Consider the following 22277-nt stretch of genomic DNA (forward strand, 5'->3'; position numbering starts at 1 on the left):
CAAGATCATCCGGACGAGGGTGGTTATGACGACCTACCACCTTATCCATAGCTAGAAACCATTTCGTTGTTAATTTGCTCTTGCTAAATACTAGCTTGAACGCACATTTGATTTTCTTTGAGAACGTTGTGTTCTTCCTCGTCGTCTTTCCTTTATACTCATAAACCTTCCTCTTGTGACTAACATCGGGATCTCCACTTCTCTCACAAACCATTTCAAAACGATGTTGCTTTCTTTTCCATTCAAAACAAAGACGCAATTGACTCTCTCGGCATGTTCTCTAGCCCAATTCTTCGCATCAATAGGTAAGACAAATACCAACTCATTCGCATAGTGAGTAGATGTATCTTCGAACAACATACCAATCAGATAAGGTTGATCATGCATTGGTATAGGTTGTGATTCCATCTATAAGAAATGTAATAACATCAATGCAATCACAAATAAGTTCGGTCACATAATAATTTTATCGGGGAAACCGAACTCATTGTTCGGTTGGTTAAGCAAGTTGCAAAGCAACTGAACAAATAAAAGGAACCGAGTTCGGTAACATGTGAATTTTATCGCAACAACCGAACTAATAAAAGGAACAGAGTTCGGTTACTTTGTATTTTATGTAGATAACCGAACTAGACACTGAAACTTCAGATTTTTTTGTTTGTTAAGTTCGATTGGTTATGCTGTTAGGTTCAAGTTTGCGAAACAACCGAACTTATTAAACATAGTTCGGTTAGATAGTTGGTACATGTCGTTTTCGAACCAACCTAACTGTATACACTTGGTTAAACTTTATTTTTACGTAAAGTTCAGTTAGTTGCGAACCAACCGAACATAACACTGCATCTCAGAACTTCCATTAATGTGGAGTTCGGTAACCTGCGTGTTTGGATAAAGTAACCGAACTACATCTTCAAATGAGTTCGGTTACTTATTCATCTCACAAGGCAACCGAACTACACCTTCAGAACAGTTCGGTTACATGTTCTTCATATAATGTAACCGAACTGTGCAAAATCCAGTTCAAAAATTTACATTTTTGGGGAAGTTTTTACCAATTCAACATACATTATCTAAGTTTGGAGCATACCTGTTCACCCGAATACTCTTCCTCCGGTTGTGGTTGATAAAATCCATCATTTTCATCTTGAGTTTCATTTTGGGGAAGAATACAATCACCATCTAAGAAATAATCCAATTCCGGATCATTTTGAAGATTAACAAATATTCTAGGAGAGGATGGAGATGAAGAATCAGATGAGTTTTCATCACTTGAAAACTCAAAGGGGGTGAATTGGAAAAAACTTTTATTTTCCGTGTTTTTCTCCTTCATCTTCTCTAACTCTACACTCACAATAATTCTACTCAACTAATAATAAACCCATCTTTTAATTTAATCTCACTAATTGTTTTTAACTAAATCATTTCACTAATCATAACCTAAATTAATTAAGAGGGTAGATTAGGTATTAAATAAATAACTAGATATGGGGTGACCTAGAATTACTTCTAATGTCTTTACCCAAAATAAACCATGGTCCCCCCAAAAAAACCATGGTCCCCAAAAAATCGTTCTTTTTTTGGTTCTACTTTTCATGATTTATATGGGCTGATATCATATCTACTAAAAGCATCTCCAATAGTGTGTGCTACAAATCCTATGTGGAGTTTTTATTTAGGTCCTTATTTGTGGGGTTATATATATGTAGCAAAAAGAATAATGTTTTTCATATGAACCATCTCCAGCAGTGTAGGGTCTTAGTTTTAGGATTTGTTTTTTTTTTTGGATAAAGATAAAAGTGGTTCCTTTTTTCCTATTGGTTTAGAAAAATTATTAAAAAACAATACCTAAAAAAATAGTCAAAAAGATGAAATGAAGGTCATTCCCAAGGTCTAAATAAGACTTTATCTAAGACCTTCATATTTATTTTGACACCCTTCCTACTTTGTAGGACCTACGACTGAAGATGGATTTAATCTAAATGAGAGTCTAAAACCTTATGTGTCAAAAGAAAATAAAACTTTCACCCTCTGTTGGAGATGCTCTAAGGGCTGATACCAGTCCATATAGGACAAAAAAGTCCAGGCGATCTTGACCATTGGATCGGTGGACTGGTATCATCCCCCGGTAGAGCTGGTACCAGCCCATATAAATCATGTTACTTTTGGAGGTTTGGTTCCTAGATATCATTGATCATCAATTTTACTTCAAACCAATGCACTGAATCACGGATTTCAGGGTCGACTCGGCCCGAACAGCGATATGTCGTCATCTTTGTCTCGATGAGATTTTCGGAGAAAAAGGTTTCCGTTCTGAATTTTTATAGGACTTTTGTTAAATCATTGTTGAAGTTATTGTGAATTTTCGACTATGGTTTTGTTAAACCATCGTTGAAGTTATAGTGGATTTTCGACTAAGGTAAACTCACCCATCAAAATATAACTTAACGTGATAAATTTGAAGTTATAGTGGATTTTCGACTAAGGTAAACTCACCCATCAAAATATAACTTAACGTGATAAATTTGAAGTTATAGTGGATTTTCGACTAAGGTAAAACCACCCCTCAAAATATAACTTAACGTGATAAAGAAATCAAACTTTTTAGTGCTGGTTTATTTATTTATATTAATGAAATTTTAATAGTATTCTTATATTTTTCTCGACGAGATCTCGGTCGTTTCAGTAAAGTCCTTGTCTCATCTCATCTTGTCGCGATTGAGAGATTCATTTGAATCAAGGACCGAAAGTGTGAATCTCGGTCGAAATTAACTACATAGGTTCAAACTCTAAATAGATAAATAAGTTGTTTATTTATTTCTTAATCTCGACTTAATTGTCTCTTTAAAGTTTATCAAATAACTCAATGTCCCTTTATATTCAAAAACTAGAAAAATTCATAAAACTTTAAAGTTTTCTAAAGTTTAACAATGAACATCATGTGATGTTTGAACAATAAAAATTCAAGTTCTACATACATGTTGATTGAAGATACTCATGAATAATGAATTATTTCTTGAGTGGTTACTAGTTAAACATAATTTGAAAATTGAGTTTTAATAATTGAACTAAGTTGGAGATAAATAATCATCGTTTACTTGGTATAATAATCACACTAACCCTCTCCTCTGCAGGTTAGGTAGATTCTTGTTTAGCCACGACCTTGAAAAAGCTTTCCCGAGTGCTCTTCAAGTTGTGCTAACGAGGACCATTTCTGATCACAATACAATATTGGTGATTACTGAGCCTTCAATGTGTGCAAAGCCGTATTTCAAACTCGTCAGGTTGTGAGTTGAACATAAGGATTTTGCTAGTAAAGTTCAACATTGGTGGCAGGTTATGACTTTCCAAGGGAGTTCTAGTTCTAGATTCTTTTTAAAACTGCGGAACTTAAAACACCTTATTGAGTCGTGGAGAATTCAATAGTTCGGTGATGTGGGTAGAGAGAAGAACGAACTTACTTGTCGAATTCATGTTTTGAAAATCCAAGAAGAAACAATTTCTTTACAACATATCCAATTAGAGGAGAGACTTCAATGAAAGATTAAGTTGAAGAATTTAGAAACCACGGAGGCAATAAAATGGCAGTTGAGAGCAAAACAAAATGACTTCAAATGGGGAGATTCCAACACAAGATATTTTCATAGAATTGCAAGCACAAGGAGGAGGAGGAACACGATCGCCAAGTTACAAGTTTGAGAAGTGGACTGTTTTCATCAGAGCATCATAAAAGAATAATCAGAATTTTTTATATCAATCTCTTTACTCACATGATGAGGTTAATTTGCAAATGTAGAATCTTCACTTTCCTAAAGTAAAGGAGGAAGATAAGATTTGGCTGGAAAGGGACTTTACACAGGAGGAGGTTTGGGTGTTATAAAAAAGATGGGAAGTAATAAGGCTCCTGGGATTGATGGTTTCACGTATGAATTTTTCAAGAGTTGTTGGAACACTTTGAAAGAGGATATTATGTTTCTTTTTAAGGACTTTCATAGGTTTGGTTATATCGATTGGAGGTTCAATTGCTCTTTTATTACCCTCATTCCTAAGAATAAATACTCTTGCACACCTAGGGACTTTAGATCTATAAGTATTATAGGTAGCACGTATATGATTCTCTCCAAACTGTTGGTTGAGAGATTAAAGAAAGTAATTCCGAAGCTCATATATGATTTTCGATGAGCTTTTATTCATGATAAACAAATTCTTGATGGGATTCTTATTGCCGATGAATGTGTGGATAACAGGTTGAAGTCTAAGAAACCTGACATTCTTTGTAAGATCGATATGGAGAAGGCTTTTGATAATGTTAACTGGAATTTCTTATTCACAATTTTGAAAAAGCATTACTTTGGGGATAAGTGGATATCATGGATTAGATGGTGTGTTTCTTCTTCAAATTTATCTGTTCTAGTTAATGGAAGTTCAACCCTAGGTAATGCAAGTTCAACGAAAAAGTTCAAACCTAGTAATGGATTAAGACAAGGCGATTGATTATCTCCGTATTTATTCTTATTAGTGGTGGAAATTCTGTCTAAATCGATTAATGATGCCGTTGAGAGATGGCAAATTACGGGTTTCAAAGTGGTGGAACAAGGTACTATTATCTCTCACCTTCAATTTTCCGATGACACTCTTATCTTCATTGACACAAGTGTGGAAGAAGTAAGAAGACTGCTAATTATTCTAGCTGTTTTTGAAACACTTACTGGTTTGAAGTTGAACCTGGAGGAAAGTATCATGATTAGTATAGGTGTTGAAGAGGTTATTAACTTTCTTGCAATAGAACTAGGGTGCAAGACATAAAAGCTTCCTTTCACTAACCTTGGTATGCCAATAGAAGCTCACTGGAGAAGTTGAATAAAGCAGGTAGATTAGTTTTGATAAAAAGTTATTTAGCTAGTCTACCTATTTATTCTTTGTCGTTGTTTCACTTGCGCGAGAGCATTGAGAAAAGAATGATAATAATTATGAGGAACTTCTTGAGGGGTGTTGTGGAGGGTAGGAAAAGTATGGTGTGGGTTGGTTGGACCAAAATATGTATGCCTAAGGCGAATGGAGGTTTGGGTGTCAGAAGTTTGCGCAAAACCAATCAAGCATTACTGGTCAATTGGATTTGAAGATATTTTAAACACAAAAACAGCTTATGGAGGAAGATAATTTACCAAAAGTTTAAGAGAAACAAAGACTTGTTGATGCCTGAAGTAGATATCCAGTCACAATTAGAGCTGCATATGAGCCGGTACAGTCCGAGTTTCTGATGGAACCGGTACCTGTACCTGGAGTTGACCGGTACCTGGACCTGTACATGTACTAGTAAGACCGGTCCGATACAAGATCGGTACCAGGTTTTTACCTGCAACATCAACATCATCAGTATCCATATGAATCTGAGCAAAATACGCCCATTTCATTCACATAATCATTTACAACAACATCTCTTCTAGCTTGTCTCCCTGTATTGTTACAAACATACATGTATTTTCCACGCCAATATCATTTTACGCATTTGGCGTTTTCTGTAGCTGCCCTAAAGAACAAAAAAAAAAATAGAAGAACAAAACTCATTCTTCTTCACGACCACAACAAAACTTGGAACAAAGACAGGGAAAAGGAATATGATTCAGAAACACTAAACATAACAATAGAATTAGAAAACCCTACTATAAGACTACAAGCCCTAAAATTCGAAATTAAGCAAATCTCGTTAAGAAAATACAAAACCTAGGCATCACCCAATGCTTAAAACTATCTCAATTAACTTAAAGTAACACCAAGTTTGAACAAATCTCAAAACCGCTCCCTCAATTATTCATGAAATTCCAATAAATTAATACAAAATTAAAGAACATGAAGAAGATAAATGGATTTATCAATAATCCGTGAAGTATCACCATTCCATCCTAGCCAATTTTGCCACCTTATCTTCTCCATCTTCTGAAACTTCTCTCTAATTCATCAATTTAAACCCCCAATTGAACAACCACAAACCCTAATTTTTCCAAAATTAATTGAACATGAACCCTAAATTAATTTACTTCTATAGTCGTTGTACCTAAATGTAAAGTAATAGAGAATAAGAAAAATACGGAGGTGGTGATTTTGGTGGTGGAGGCTGTAATGGTGAGTGGTGGTGGTGTCTCTCTGTGGAGAAGACCGAAGAAGTGAAGAACTTTTTCTTAAAAAAGAATCGAGTGAAACTGTGAGTAGGTCAATAGAATTGGAAATATATATACTTAGTGGACGGTTAAGATTGATGCTAATCTTATAATCTATGGCTCAGGTTATTACTGGGTACTACCGGTCTGGGTTGGCCGGGAATAAGGTAATAACCAGTACCTGTCCCGGTCTACACCAGTTCTCATGTTCCATTCCCGGTACCTGTACCGTCGACACCGGTTTCGGTCTGGTTTTTCCGTTCTAGGTCGGTTCACCGGCTCCAGACCTGCTCTTGTGCAGCCTTAGTCACAATGTAGGAGTTTATGGAAAAACGTGGTCAACTTGGGTCCGGCTTGCAATCTGTATCTCATTTTTCTGTAAGGAATGACAAGGGGATTAGATTCTGGAAGGATAAATGGTTGAATGAATGATGCTTAAAGGACTTATTCTCCGTGGTTTTTAAGGCTGTCAAGGAGAAAGAAGTTTCGATAGAAAATGCACTAAGTAATAACAGATGAAGCTTTACTTTTAAGAAACGTCTGGATGCCAACGAACAACTTGAATGAGACTTGTTAAAGCGAGATCTTACTGTCCTTGTTTTAGTTGAAGGCGAAAATGAGATGATTATCATGGATAACTTCAGTTCACAAAGATGTTATGAGATGTTGGCTGGTGAGTTTACGGAGTGCAGTTTTGAGAAGTATCTGTGGAAGCCTACCATCCCTCACAAGGTTAGCTTTATCTTACGGGGAAGTTTTCATAATTATCTTCTGACGAGAGATTTGTTAAGTCATCGAGGAATTGAAATAGAAAGTGATCAGTGCGTCTTCTGCAACTCTCACAGAGAAACTACTGAACATATGTTTATGCACTGCACTTTGTCTTTTGGTTTATGGGATTACTTCATCAAATATTTTAAAATCTCCTGGCCACTGCCGCAAACCCTGCTGCAATTGTTCGATGCTTGGAGTACCAATGTTCTAAATGGCAGAGGAAAGGAATTAGGAAGATAATCCAATATTCATTTTGTTGGACTCTCTGGAAAGAGAGAAATGGGAGAGTATTTGGTGGTAAGAGGAAATGTATAGCTGAGCTTATTGATTATGTCAAGTACTTTGTGGTTCTTTGGTCTTGCAAAGCAGACACCTTCAGATTTGTTAACCTCATCCTTGTATGGAGTAACTGGGAGACTATTATGCAAATGGAATGAATGGAAAGGTAGGCAGACGAGTTGCAGTTTGTTTTCAGTTGCAATGAGGCATAAATGGAGGTGTTTTGGGTCGATCTCTTGAGATTGTTTCTGTGTGAATGACGTGGTGGAGGTGTAGACATAGGAAGGTGTAAATTGCAGGTTTTGCTGATGTCTCGCAGAGCATGTGTTTTCTTTGTTTAGGTGCTGACTGTCGTTAGTTTGTTTGATTCTCTACACAGTCTTTTGTTATTGCAGAACAAGAGACTTCTTTCATTTGTTGTGCTGGGAATTTGCTTATGTATCTCCCGTTGTTATTGCTCAAATATTTTGAGCATTTTGTTTCTTTTATTATAACCTTCAACTTCGAAAAAAAATCTTTATTACCATCGGAATAAATAATGCCTATATTCAGACAACCTCTCTGACATGCTACTTATAGTCAAGAAAAAACATATACATATACAATGACAAAGCATTTGGATTTGTTATAAACGACAGTTTATTATGTAGTTGCCCACTTTAGTGGGACCGTATCAATAGGGCACCAAGTATCCAAACTCTATAAGTAGTATGTGCATGGAAAATAGGGTTAGCCGTAAGATATGTTTCTCTTATATTATCCATAGTGATGGAGTGACAGTCTGATTTTTGCAATTTGTTTGGTGATATGGGACGAATGGAATAAGAGAGTTATGGCAGGAAAAAAATATCCAAGTAGCGAAGAAACCTTGATCAATGAAGTTAAGGAAAAATTATATCACTGGGGTTCTGTAAGGAATTGGTTTAGATTTACATCTTTCATGGATTTAATAACCCCTGGAAAGTTGTTAATCATTGCAGATAGTTTTTTCTTATCGATTTACATCTTTCAGGTGACTTTATTTCTCCGATGTGTAGGGGACTTTAAGTCTTACCTTTTTTCTTAAGTCAAGTTTAACATTTCTATTAAGAAAAAGAAAAGAAAGAAGGACCACCAACACCGAAACTAATTTTGGGATAACGAGAGAAACTAAGAGTCTGTTTGGTATAGTTTTCAAAAACAGTTTTCTGTTTTTCTAAAACAATGAAAACAAAAATCAGGAGAAAACGCGTTAGGTAGCAATATTTTCTGGAAAATGTTTTCTACTTGTTCTGTTTTTGAAAACAAAAAAATGAAAACAACAAATTATTATTTTCTATGTTTTCTGTTTTTTCTATTTTGCTCATTCTTCTTATTTTCAGAACAAAGTAAAAGACCGGAGGAATGACTACAAGTGAGTCATTGCCAGTATCACTATTCCTTAGACAAGTCTTTACATTTGATCTGATTTAGTTAATTTTTTTTGGTTTTCAAAAACAGTTTTTATACTACAAAACAATTTTTAGAAAATGAAAACAAGGAAAAAATAATATGTTTTCAAAAAATGGAAAACTGTTTTTAAAAACTGTACCAAACATGCTCTAAATTTTTGGTATTGCATGTTGAAAATAACTAGCTCTAAATTTTTGGGTATTGCATGTTGAAAATAACTAACACTAGGCACCGACAGTACCATCCCCAATCTGTATTTATGCCTGCGCGATTGCCATTATTCCCGGCGCTCCTTCTGCATGTTCTATATATGCATCTTTGGCTATCCTTCTGATTTAGTCATCATTTTAATCCTTGCCTGACAATGTTTTTGGTACATCCTGTATTAAAAAACATAATAAAGAAAGAAAAGCACCTCCCAGAAAGCCAAAAGCAGATTCATTAATTTATGTGCATCGGGATCATGTATATTAAAAAATGTCTTCATTAGTTCTCCTAAATATCAATTACTCCCTCCATCTAAGTTATATAGACGGAAAATCAATTTTTGGTTTTCCATTTATATAGGTATACTTCGACTTCCTGGACAACTCTTTACAATTATAACCCTATTAATGATATTATTAAGACTATTTTAATATTTCTAGTTTTTATAAAAAGTAAAGGGTAAATTAAGAAAGAAGGTGTACATTTATAAAACCCATAAACTTTTCTTAATCCAAGTGATTTGGCTTCTCCGCCTATATAATTTCCAAGCTGCTACACTCCCCCTCCCGCACTCTTTTCCACGTTAGGTGGCAATGATTTTAGTCATTGATTTCTTGGATTGGGATTAATAGGGGATCTCATATTATATTAAGAGATTAACAATATCTGCATGACATATAAATGGGGGAAGGGGTGAGGATATATATCATTTTCGATATGATTTGGACGGAGGGAGTACATTTCTCCACTTCCTGTCTCCTCTGTTCAGGAAAAACAACAAGAAAAATTAATTACATGACAGAAATGAAAACAGGCACTATGCATTGGTCGGTTTAATGCATCTATTCAACGGAGATATACGGACGATTAGCTGCAGTGCAGCATTACATCTGGGCATAAGAAATTGACAGCATTAACTCTCTCCTGCTGCATGCTCACAGTATTCCAAACCACTAAAAACTGAGCCATATATTATGCCATACCATGAGGGAGAAAGAGAGATCTCGGTGACCCTGTGTCAGAAAAAAATTACAAGAGAGAAATGAAAACAGGAAATATGGTCGGACTTATTTGCTGATCTAAGTGTGTTAGGATTCGATATAAAAAACGCAGCGGAAATTGGTTTTAGAAATTTTCTATCAAAACCCATTGTTTCATAGATGTTAATAATAAGAAAGAGGATTAAGAGATATGTGTACCTTTTTCTAGCTTACACCAAATCCAGAAAACAGCAAACTCTCCTTTCCTTTCGTAGCTCCTTCCCTTGAGTTTATTCCTCGTCAAATCGATGCCGTAAGTTTCACTACCAACTGTGTAAACGAACTAGGAAGAAGAAAAACAAGCTCCTGTAGCTTTTTGGTTAGAAAAGAAAAACTTTGGTTTTGTCTCTGTGAAAAGAAGACACGTTTTTTGTTGTCGGGCTTTCTCACAATTAACTTAATTGTATAAGGACCGGAAAACAAGAAGGCTTAGTTTTTCTTAGCTTTCGTGTGTCTAGCTTTGATAGCTTGCCCCCCTTGTATAGTATTCATATTAGGAGCTATTCTTTTTGTTTTCAAATACCTTTTTTCCAAATACAATTGGATCTTTAGGGCTACAAACAATTTTAGTTTTTCTTAACTATATAGGATTATATGTGTCTCACACAATTCTAAATACGATTAAGAAATTACAAGTCATTCCACCAAAGACTTGTAATTGACAAACAGTCTAAAATTATCTGTTTTAATAAAAGTAAAACCCTTCTTCTACTTTCTTATAGTAAGTCCCTCCACTAATATCGATATTCATAAATTCTCATAGGGGTGTAACAATTACACATCAACTCCTGTGCAGAATTTATATTTTGGTCCTTGATGTGCTTTTCATATTATTATTCTAATGATCACTTAAACAATTCAAATGACCACGGGCCAGTCTAGAATAATAGTTCTCGTACAATAATACAAGGGAATACACATCTGAGACGGATACCATATTGAATATGTATATATTCTTACTGCGCACTCACGATTATCCATCTTACCTAGATGTTGGATCCAAATGACCTCACTGCTTCGTAAGACAAAATAACCAAAATACACGTAAGGTATATACATATTCTCAGGATTAAGAACTTACGTAAAGTAGTAACTTAGCTCCATTCATTGACTGATATACCATGAATAGACCTAACCGACCGGTTCGATGTAATCCAATTACATCAACCTGCTATATTTAGAAGTCTCCGCTTCTATGACGGAGATTTATCACAATGCATATGTAATTATCGTAGCAAGTTATAATCTAACAAATGAAAATAATTCACACAGATTACGAAAAAAAATGTCACCAATATATTATATCTCTCACTGTATAAATTACAAATAATATATTTGACCATATTTTACAAAACATGTTTAAAGTGAACTGTTAAATAATAAATAAAATGCGAATGCCAAACAGCTGTTTTTGGGCATAACCCCAACACTAAGTTGGGTGGTTTCAAAGTCAAGTTGCTCCTTACTTCCATTGAAATATATGAGTGGAAGCTGCTCGGAAAAAAAGATGCCAGCAATCTTTGGCTGAGATCCTAGCTAGCTAGAGCTAAGTATAATGTGTATCGGTGTATCACTAACACACAACAGCCAGCACAAATTGAGGTTCCCTGCATGCCCAGCATGAAATCTAGGTTAGCATTGCATTTCATAGTATGATGGGATGTGCTACTACAGGGAGGGCTTACCCCCCGCTTGGTTAATCGCTGACTTTGTGTAATAGATGCCCGTCTACCCAAAACAAAACAACAACAAAAAAAAGCATTCCATTAACTAATTTGTCTTGTTCACTTTGTGTCCAATCACAATAATACTGCCGTTTTTTTGTCGAGGATAATTTACTGCTATATAAATGATAGTTGAGGATGAAAGACAAAAAGTATACTAAACTAAAATTAAATATGAAATGTTGGAGAAAACTAAAATAAAAAGAATTTAAATTAGTTTAGAAGATTTGTCCTCAACTCCTCCTCATCAAGTGTGTCCAACTGGTAGCTTCTTATTATGCAAAACTTTATTTGATTTCAATGGCTCTATTCATATGCTTATCTACTTGTAATTAGTCTTCATTTTTGTATCAGAATTGGTAGACTTTAAATCTAAAAATTTATACTCATATATTTTTCCAATTTCAGTATTTGGAGTGACGAAATTTGTATAGTTTTTCAAATTTCAATATTTTGAGTGCTATTCTTCTAAAACGGACTTGGTTAGGGTTTGATTTAAAAATAAACCCAGCAATCATACGTTGTTTCGAAGGCTCAATACTAGATTTCAATGCACAACATGTTTGGACGTGGAATTTAAAAGGTAGCATGGACATTTAAGGAGAGTCTGGCATGAAGCCAACTTTCACTTGGGTACAAGCAATTAGAAGGATCTTCTAAAGAGTATTTGAAGTCTAAGAGAGCTCTTCTTTCCATTTTGTGGCATCCACGGTATTTTTTTATAAACATGACTTTAAGAATTCACCTGGCCGAGTTGAGGGAAACTAGATTTCCAATAAAAGTTTCAGCAGTAAACCTTCCCGGCATATCATCGATATTCAAAAATGTGGATCTTCCATATCTCAAGTCATAAGAGACTAAAGTCTTCTTAACCTGGTTACCTTGTGAACAATGACCGGTGAAAAGGAGGATCTTGCCGCTCTTATCGAACGATAGCAGCGTCCCCCAGCCCCAGTTATTCGAAATACTAAAAAGCTTAGTCCACGAATCTACAACACCGTAATCCTCCATCACCCACAACTCAAATATGTCTGAAGCTTTCCCTGACACAACTGAGAGGTGAAGTTCGTTCCCAAGCGCAACTAGTTCTACATTTCTGAGCTTGTATTCTTCTTCAACCAGTAAGCAAGTTGCAATTGGTATTTGGATTTCTTTGGTTTTCTCTTCAGCAATATCAAAAGAAACTATAACCTTAGTTACTGTTTGTTGATCACCGGTAACTACAACCTTTCTTGCTACCCAATGCATAGATCCATTCAAAAGCTTCAACGAATACGTATCTGCACCGGTGCCGCGATGTACACGAGGAGTATTTCCTATTATTTTCCATGAACTTGAACCTAGTGTGTAAACATGAATTTCAGAATTGAAGTTGAACTGGAACATTAATATTAACTTGTAATCATCAATCTTATGATCGTAACCAAACCCATATGCCATAACCTCCTTAATACTATATGGTTCTTTATGAACTATGTCCTTAAATTCTTGAGTAGATGGGTTCCATAATAAGCAAAGTGTAACCGAATTAACATAATCGAAACGACAGAAGCATAATATTCCATTACATGAACCAATAAAGCTGCTGAATTTGACATTCGACGATGGTAAGTTAATCTTAACAGCCTTATTATTCAAGGATGATCCCGGAGCTGCGTCGAAATCTACACGATAATAAGATGGTACTGGTCCGCGACGAAAATAATACGTTGCATCTAAAAAGACACTGTAGTTATTATTTTCAACAGCATGGTTACGATGCATCTTTATAAAATCAGGTTTTTTGAATAATTTTAACCAGAATTTGCATACACACTTGAATCGCATGATTGATTTGGCTGGCAGCATCGAAAGTACATCGATGATAATATCTTCTGGTAGGCTTGATATTGTGGTTTCTGTCTTCATGATTTTGATGCGAGATAAAATTTCTTTTTCCACGAGCTGTTGCATGATGATATATGTTTAGGGTTTTGTGAGCACAAGACGGTATATATATATATAACCTTCAAAAACCAATCACACACGTCATGGAAATACACGAGTCAAACAGTTGGGTTTAGAAAGCCAATAACGGGCTGTGAATTGGGGATTCATGGCCCCCTAAAGTTCGGTCGAAACAAAATTGGCTACAACTAGGGGTGTAAATAATAGTAGGAAATACCAATATGTCCTAGAAATAATGTAGTCGATCTCGGATTCCGGTTTTTCTCGGTCCCGAGCGAGACACTGGTACAACGTTGTCTCGGGGAGATTCCGTTTCCAAATCTCGGTGTAATCTCGGTTCCAACTTTTATATATATAATTTCTACATATGTTATGATATAATGAAATACGATCAATCCAACAAAAAACGAACAAAAAAAAACACAAAAATGGAAACACTTCAAACTTAACTAATAATCCAGAACATATCTAAAATGTTACTTAAAAGAGAAATTAGTACAACTTCAGTTCATGGTCTAAAATGTTACTTAAACAACAACATTACAGTGCTAATCAACATAACTTGAATAATCATAGATATCATCATCTTGAGTAACTCCGTCATTCTCAGCAACAACGAGTAGCCCTTTTTCTGTAACCATTTGTCTACACAATCCACATGAAAGAAATGGGCATAGGGAAGTTCATTCAGTTCCTCATTATCTGCATACTTCGCTAAGCAAATGCTACATTCCTATGCAATAAAAAAAATGAATAAGAGAGAATCAGCAATAGGGGTGCTAGCTTACTTTTTAGTAAGATGGGTGCTGCCAAGGGGAACTTTCAGCTAAAAACACAAAGCGGTGTAAAGAAGAACAAAAGATAAAAGAAGTTTGTTATCATCAACAAGTAGTGGTTTGCTCAGTCATCCTGTTAAGGTGGTTTTTTTTTGATCAGAATTGAGATATTTATTCAAAGATAAAGAATGTACAAATAATCTACCAGAGGTAGAACAAAGCAAAATACAACAGATTACAGAAAGACTGTACTCCAATGATGAACAGTGTAAGAGAAGTTCAAATGAATTCTATTACCTACACTAGCAGCCCACATTAGCACAAGAGTTTTAACCTGTAAACACAAGTCGTCATCAGTTTTGTACACATAATTATTTTCAAAAGTGCGGCAGTTTCTTTCCCTCCATAAAATCCAAACCACAGCTGCCGGAATAAGATTCCAAACACTTTTACTATGAGTAGAATAATGATCGTTCTGCCAGGTCCTTGCTAGGTTAACCATTGAGTTAGGGAATACCCATGCCCATTGATCCATTGGTGTAACAGAGGACCATATCTTATGAACCACCTTACAATGTATGAAAACATGATCTTGAGATTCATTACTGTCTCCACAGAGAATGCAAGAACTATGAATATCCATCCCTTTGTTTTGCATCATATCTTTCGAATTCAACTTTCCATGAACAGCACACCACAGTAAAAAATTAACTTTAGGTGGAATACCTGTAATCCAGACAAAGCCATGAGGAAAGTTATCATTTCCTGCATTGCTGTTTAACTCCGCATATAATGTTTTTACTGAGAAAACTCCACTTGAGTGCAACGACCATCTTCTGCAATCAGATCTGCCTTGTAGAGTAGGAGGTGTAGAACCGATAATCTGCAAAAGAGCAGCTAGAGAGTTTGATTCTGCATCTGTTAGATTTCTCTTAAAAACAAACTTCCAACATCCATCTGCTGTAATATGATCAGCAACACTAGCATTGTACCCCTTGTCTAGTTTGTACATATTATTGAAAGAGTCCATAAAACAAGAGTCTCTAAGCCATCTGTCATGCCAAAAAGAAGTGAGAGTACCTGAATGTATTCTAAGAGAATAATATTGTGTTACCAGATTACTACAATCAACAATAGTTCTCCAACAAGAGACACCACGAGGAGATTTAACTTTTTTTGGAGTCCAGTAAGAGAAATCAGAGCCATACTTTTCCACCATAAGTTTGCACCACAGCTGCGCCTTTTCCACCCCAAATCTCCAACTCCATTTAGCCAAAAGTGCTTGATTCATCAACCTAAGATTCAGAATTCCCAACCCTCCTCTTTTTCTTCCAGCCATAACCATCTTCCAATTGATTAAATGAGAGCTCTTACTTCCTGAATCTTTATACTCCCATAAAAAGTTCCTCATTTTGTTCTCCAAAATGTTAATGACGGAAATTGGAGCTTTGAAAAGTGAAAAATAATATAAAGGAATAGCAGTAAGAATATGTTTAAGAAGAGCCATCTTACCACCTTTAGATAGTGAAATTTGATTCCAGAAAGATAATCTAGCATCAAACTTTTCAATGACAGGATTCCAAATAGTGGTACTATTCTGTTTAGCTCCTAATGGCATTCCCAAATACATGAAAGGCAAAGTATCCGTCTTGCAACCAAAATCTTCTGCCCATTCTTTTAAGTCTGGCACTTCTCCAATTGCAATAAGCCTAGTTTTTGAAGTGTTAACCTTAAGGCCTGCAATGAACTCAAAACAGTGAAGAATAGAAAACATATTTGAAAGCTCTTCCTTCTTATTATCCCCAAACAGAATAGTATCATCAGCATAATGTAAATGATTCACCATCTTTCCACCTTCCACCGTAGAAAAACCATTGAACAAACACAAACTCGCAGCTCTATCTAAATACCTTGAAAAACCCTCCATTGCAATGCAGATCTAAATTATATTCTTTTTATTTGGGCTTGTTTACGGGTGACAAGACTCGCAACACTGTATTACACAGTAACCACCTAGGTTTGGACATTTTGGACAATGCAGACTAGGACGTGGTAAACAAGATGACAATCAATTGGATAGTCAGGTGAAAGTTAAACTCAATGACCTTAAAATTATACATCAAAATATTTGAAGAGAACTTACTGCATCTTTCCCAGAGATGATACGCTCTTTTTCGGTTCCAGCTGCTAAGGTCCCACCACTTTGCCCAACTCCTTCCGCATTGGCGTCACAAGACTCACAATCATCTACCAACTACTGATAATGATTAATCTGTATCTTGGTGGATTCCTCTTCCAACTACTGATAATGTCAAATTCAGTATCTCTATCTATTTATTTGAAGTTTGAATGAAAATATTGGAAATATAACAAGTACAATGATTTTTCTAAACACAATCAGAAACAAAAATTGATATCATACTATCATATATTAAGCATCTTGGACTAAATTGATTTTTCTAAACACAATCAGATATAACAACATCTTATCTCTGACTTACATGATGAAATCCAGATAACAACAACATCGTAATTCTGAACAACAATTCCCAATTTCAGATAAATCCTAATTACATAAACCCTAAATTTAAGAACATCAATCATCTCAACTTCGATTATAATCAATAAAAACATCATGCAACAGTCTATTTTAACAAAAATAAAGAAAGGGTTTGGATTACTTACTTGTTTTCTGATTGAACACCTAATCTTCTCTGATTGAAAACCTAATCTTCCTGAAACTCTTCGTCTGTAGCACCCGACCAAGTCACCAAACTCTCTAGTCTCTATATCGATCTATATCTACTTCTCTCGCTGGAAATATTTCTCTCTCGATCTAACTCCCTCTCTTTTTTCTTCTCTCGATCTCTTTCTGGTTTTTTTTCTTTCTCTGACGGTCAGAGAAAGTGATGTTAAGTTATTAACTCGAACCAATTTTTCGAACAACTTTGTTTTCTTTCTGTGTATTTTCTCGCCGGAATTCCGGTTTATTATGTCCAATCTCGGCCGGAATTTCGATTACATCCCGGGCATTTTCCGTTTCGGCGGAAAGTTGCATTTCGTGTTACGTTGGTCCAGAAACGGAATTTCCGGCGGAATTCCTGACAAGATGGCCGAAATTGACTACATTGCCTAGAAATAATATATTAGGATGAGTTTGGTCCAGTTGACTCAACTGCCTGTTTGGCCTTTTTGGAAAAATAAATTATAGTTTGGTCCTAAAAATTATGGTTTGGTCCTAGGATGACGTCATGGATGATGTAATTGTCTCTAGGTTGTGCCAAAAATATCCCTTTGGGACCATATATATAGAAAAAATCACTAAAAAATATCTTATTTTCAGATTTACTTTCTCTCTCCTCCTACTTTCAGATCTAGTTTCTCTCCTCTCCATTTTTTTTTGTTGCTACTCATGAAGACGATGAAGAACGACGAATTTTTTTGGTTTATTTGTCACTATTTGTTAATGCTGCTGTTGAATATGATGATGAAGACGACGGAGATTTATGTGTTTCTTCGTCACTATTTGTTGTTGCTGCTGTTGAAGAAGATGAAGATGATGGAGTTTTGAAGATTTTCTGCTGTTGTGTATGACGAAGAAGAAGAAAACGATGAAGAAAACTAATATAACCTTCAATCTTCATCTCGGATCTAAAATCTTCATCTTGGATCTTGATTTTTTTGGTGTTGTTAATCAAGATTTGATGTTGTTGCTGTTAGTGAAGTCGATGAAGATGATCATGAAGAAGATGAAGATTTATGCGTTTTGTTGTTGTTGTTGCTGCTGCTGCTTAAGATGAACTTCATTCCTGGAATGAACTTCATTACTGAAATGAACTCTGCTATTTTTAGGTTTTTATATGGAGTTCATTTCTGGAATGAACTCTGTTTTTTTAGGTTTTTATATGGAGTTCATTTCTGGAATGAACTCTGCTTTTTTATGTTTTTATATGGAGTTCATTTCTGGAATGAACTCTGGTCTTTTTAGGTTTTTATATGGAGTTCATTTCTGGAGTGAACTATGGTTTATATGTTTTCTGAAAAATAAGTAGAAATTAACAAGAGTTCATTTTGACGAATGAACTGCTACAAGAAAATAAGTAAAAATTAACACAAAAGGGTAATTTTGTCTGTTTTATATTTTTAGATTATTATGGACCAAACAGTAGAGGAGTTTTCCCAAAGGACTAAACAGACATGGGACCACCTAAAAAAGGACCAAACGATATTTTTCCCTAAATAATACCCGAAAATAATCGGTCAGCCTGTATCCGCCTGAGCCTGCCTGTACTTGAAGTAGCCCAAAGTCTGTTATGGCCCGTCGCGGTCCGCCTGGCATGGATTAATTTATTGCACGGGCTCGGGTTTTACAATTAATTATGATGCCCGGCCTGGTGCCCGGCCTGGTGCCCGGCCTGAAAGCCTTCTTTATGCCATCAATCATTTAGTATCCTATTAATAAGACTTAAAAGTTACCACTTTATAATTGTCAATTGTGTATCTAGAAAAATAAAATATATAGTTGTTTTTACTTATAATTAACCTTTTCAGAACATTAACGGTAATATATTTTCTTATTTAGAAAGTTTATTGTACTGGCTAAAATAAGAAATTTGTCATTGTAATCTAAATATAAAATAATACCATCACTTATGATATGCAATGTTAGAAAGAAAAAGATATTGTATTAAAAATAAATAAATTTAATACCATCTATTTGAAAATTTAAACTTTTTTAAGAAAAAAAAATATTTTCAAAATAATGGCCTGTCTGGCCCGATCTGGCCTGCCCGTATAAGAAGCGGGCTTTAGGCGGACTTTGGGTAGAAAATTATCTACTTGTACCCGGCCTGCCCGGCCTGAGTTTTTTTACGGGCACGCAAATATTAATCCTGGCCTGCCCAGCCTGTCTTAGTTTTTGGGCCGGGCGGCCCGGCCTTCCCGAGTTTACACCCGTAGCTATAACAGCAGCCCACATTTCATCAGATATTTTGGAGTCCGAATGAATATATTCCCCTTCAATTTTGCTTTTTCTTTTTTAACAAAATATTTGATAAAAAAATATTACATCAATAATGAATCAAGCTCGTTTTCAGTATGAACCAAAAAATTGGACAGGAGCCGAGCAATAAGCTGTATTCTGACAAACAATTTTTCCCATCAAACAAACAATGAAGGTAAAACTAAATCAACCATAAATTCCATTTCAAAAGCACAATATTCTGACATCAACTAATTTGTGTTGTTTATTTATTGTTTCACGTAATTTTTGTGGCTCTTATTTTTTTCATTTCTAGTGTTATTTAAGAGATGGCTCTTATAAAGGACAAAAAAAAAAATCATACTGAACTAAAACAGATACTTACCAAAAAAAAAAGAGGTTAAAATGTTGAAGAAAACTAAATCAAATTGCTTTGTCATTGTATATTTTTTTTTTCCTGACTATAATAACCGTATCAGATAGATAACAAGTAATATATCAGAAAGGTTGTCTAATACTATAAGAATTATGTATTCTGATCATAATGAAGAATATTAATTTGCAACTTAGCCCAATTATTGAAACGCAATTTTGAATTATATGTGTTAACTAGTACGAGTGTACCATTCAAGAAATATTTCATGAGTGTCTCTGTTTAACATGCATGTAAAACTTGAATTTTTATCTGTCAAACATTAAATGGTCGCACCTATTTGCCACCCACACTTCTCCTATTTTTCACTCATAACTACCACCATGCCCAACATGATTCTTGTTCACCGTTTTACCACCTGATCATATCTTCTACACCATCTCCACTCACCTATCACCACCACCACTCATGTTTTGTTTAATTTTTTCTTTTAATTTTTGATTTTGGATCAAAAATATGCCAACAGAGAAAGTAGGAAATGTTCAAGCAAAATAAAATTCCAAAAATGTTAAAAGTAAACCTAATTGTTTATAAAAATCATGTTTAAATTTGATTCTATTGGTTTTGCTGTGACGAAGAACTAGTCGTTCAATTTCAATCCACTAATTTTGGATTGATTAGCATGATTTTCAGCGATCACTTTATTTTAAAATAAAACAAATTGTGATGAACTAGTCGGCTGTTTGTGAACGACTAGTGGGTGTTCTAGTAATGGACTAAGACAAGGCGATGCATTATTTCCGTATTTATTCTTATTAGTGGTGGAAATTCTGTCTAAATTGATTAACGATGCCGTTGAGAGAGCGCAACTTGCTGGTTTCAAAGTGGTGGAACAAGGTACTATTATCTCTCACCTTCAATTTGTCGATGGCACTCTTATTTTTATTGACACAAGTATGGAAGAAGTAAGAAGACTGCTAATTATTCTAGTTGTTTTTGAAACACTTACTAGTTTGAAGTTGAACCTGGAGGAAAGTATCATGATTAATATAGGTGCTGAAGAGGTTATTAACTTTCTTGCAAGAGAACTAGGGTGCAAGACATAAAAGCTTCCTTTCACTTACCTTGGTATGTCAATAGGAGCTCACTGAAGAAGTTGAATAAAGCAGGTAGATTAGTTTTGATAAAAAGCTGTTTAGCTAGTCTACCTATTTATTTTTTGTCGTTGTTTCACTTGCACGTGAGCATTAAAAAAAGAATGATAATAATTATGAGGAACTTCTTGAAGGGTGTTGTGGAGGGTAGGAAAAGGATGGTGTGGGTTGGTTGGACCAAAATATGTATGCCTAAGGCGAATGGAGGTTTGGGTGTCAGAAGTTTGCGCAAAACCAATCAAGCATTACTGGTCAATTGGATTTGGAAAAATTCTAAGCACAAAAACAGCTCATGGAGGAAGATAATTTACCAAAAGTTTAAGAGAAACAAGGAATTGTTGATGCCTGAAGTAGATAGCCAGTCACAATTAGAGCTGCACATGAGCCGGTACAGTACGAGTTTATGATGGAACCGGTACTCGTACATGGAATTGACCGTTACCTCATTTTGTGGACCGGTACCTGTACCTGGATCTGTACATGTACTTGTAAGACCGATTCGATACAAGATCGACACCAGGTTTTTACCTGCAACATCAACATCATTAGTATCCCTATGAATCTGAGCAAAATACGCCCATTTCATTCACATAATCATTTACAGCAACATCTCTTCTAGCTTGTCTCCCTGTATTGTTACAAACATACATGTATTTCCCACGTCAATATCATTTTCAACATTTGGCGTTTTCTGTAACTGCCCTAAAGAACAAAAACAAAATAGAAGAAGAAAACTCATTCTTCTTCACGACCACAACAAAACTTGGAACAAAGACAGGGAAAAAGAATGATCCAGAAACACTAAACATAACAATAGAATTAGGAAACCCTATCATAAGACTACAAGCCCTAAAATTCGAAATTAAACAAATCTCGTTAAGAAAATGCAAAAACCAGGTATCACCCAATGCTTAAAACTATCTCAATTAACTTAAAGTAACACCAAATTTGAACAAATCTCCAAACCGTTCCCTCAATTATTCATGAAATTCTAACAAATTAATACAAAATTGAAGAACAGGAAGAAGATCAATGGATTTATCAATAATCCGTGAAGCAGCACCATTCCATCCTAGCCAAACGTTCCATCCTAGCACAATTATTTAACAATATGAATTTTTAACCTAAGAATTTGCATGAAGCAGCACCATTTTCGAAGCAGCGCCATTACATTCCATCCTAGCACAATTATTTAACAACTCATGTGTTGAACTTTATGGGTTCTGTCACGATTGTAAGATTGATGATTATAAGTTGATAATAGTAGTTAATGATAATGATCACTCTGATTTATCTGAAATTCATGTTTACACACTCGGTTCAAATTCATGGAAGAAAATAGGAAAAACTCATTATGTACACTCTTTCTGTACGTATTCTGGTTATACAAGCTCTTACCCGGTGCATACGCACCAGATTTTGGCCTCCCTTGTGCT

General features: G+C 35.2%; 2 protein-coding genes across 2 annotated transcripts; one reads left to right on the top strand and one right to left on the bottom strand.

The window, feature by feature from the left end:
* The first annotated feature begins 3882 nt into the window (after window positions 1-3882).
* On the top strand, window positions 3883-4803 carry LOC113316618. Its single transcript, XM_026564780.1, has 3 exons — window positions 3883-3992; window positions 4245-4432; window positions 4517-4803. Exons 1-3 carry the CDS (start codon window positions 3883-3885, stop codon window positions 4801-4803), a joined length of 585 nt encoding a protein of 194 aa, XP_026420565.1.
* Window positions 4804-12351: 7548 nt separating this feature from the next.
* Window positions 12352-13374, bottom strand: LOC113316619 (F-box protein CPR1-like). Its single transcript, XM_026564781.1, has one exon. The coding sequence runs from the start codon at window positions 13372-13374 to the stop codon at window positions 12352-12354; it is 1023 nt and encodes a 340-aa protein (XP_026420566.1).
* Between the last annotated feature and the right edge of the window lie 8903 nt (window positions 13375-22277).

The sequence above is a fragment of the Papaver somniferum genome, chromosome 10 (genome assembly GCF_003573695.1).
Source record: "Papaver somniferum cultivar HN1 chromosome 10, ASM357369v1, whole genome shotgun sequence".
Classification (NCBI taxonomy): Eukaryota; Viridiplantae; Streptophyta; class Magnoliopsida; order Ranunculales; family Papaveraceae; genus Papaver; species Papaver somniferum.

What these genes read in the sequence shown, in the direction of transcription:
- LOC113316619 (XM_026564781.1), bottom strand. Translation starts at nt 13,374, where the DNA reads ATGCATCGTAACCATGCTGTTGAAAATAATAACTACAGTGTCTTTTTA.
- LOC113316618 (XM_026564780.1), top strand. Translation starts at nt 3,883, where the DNA reads ATGGGAAGTAATAAGGCTCCTGGGATTGATGGTTTCACGTATGAATTT. An exon ending in CTTTTTAAGGACTTTCATAG is followed by an intron (nt 3,993 to 4,244) that starts GTTTGGTTATAT and finishes TGTGGATAACAG; the next exon opens with GTTGAAGTCTAAGAAACCTG. An exon ending in TAATGGAAGTTCAACCCTAG is followed by an intron (nt 4,433 to 4,516) that starts GTAATGCAAGTT and finishes TATTCTTATTAG; the next exon opens with TGGTGGAAATTCTGTCTAAA.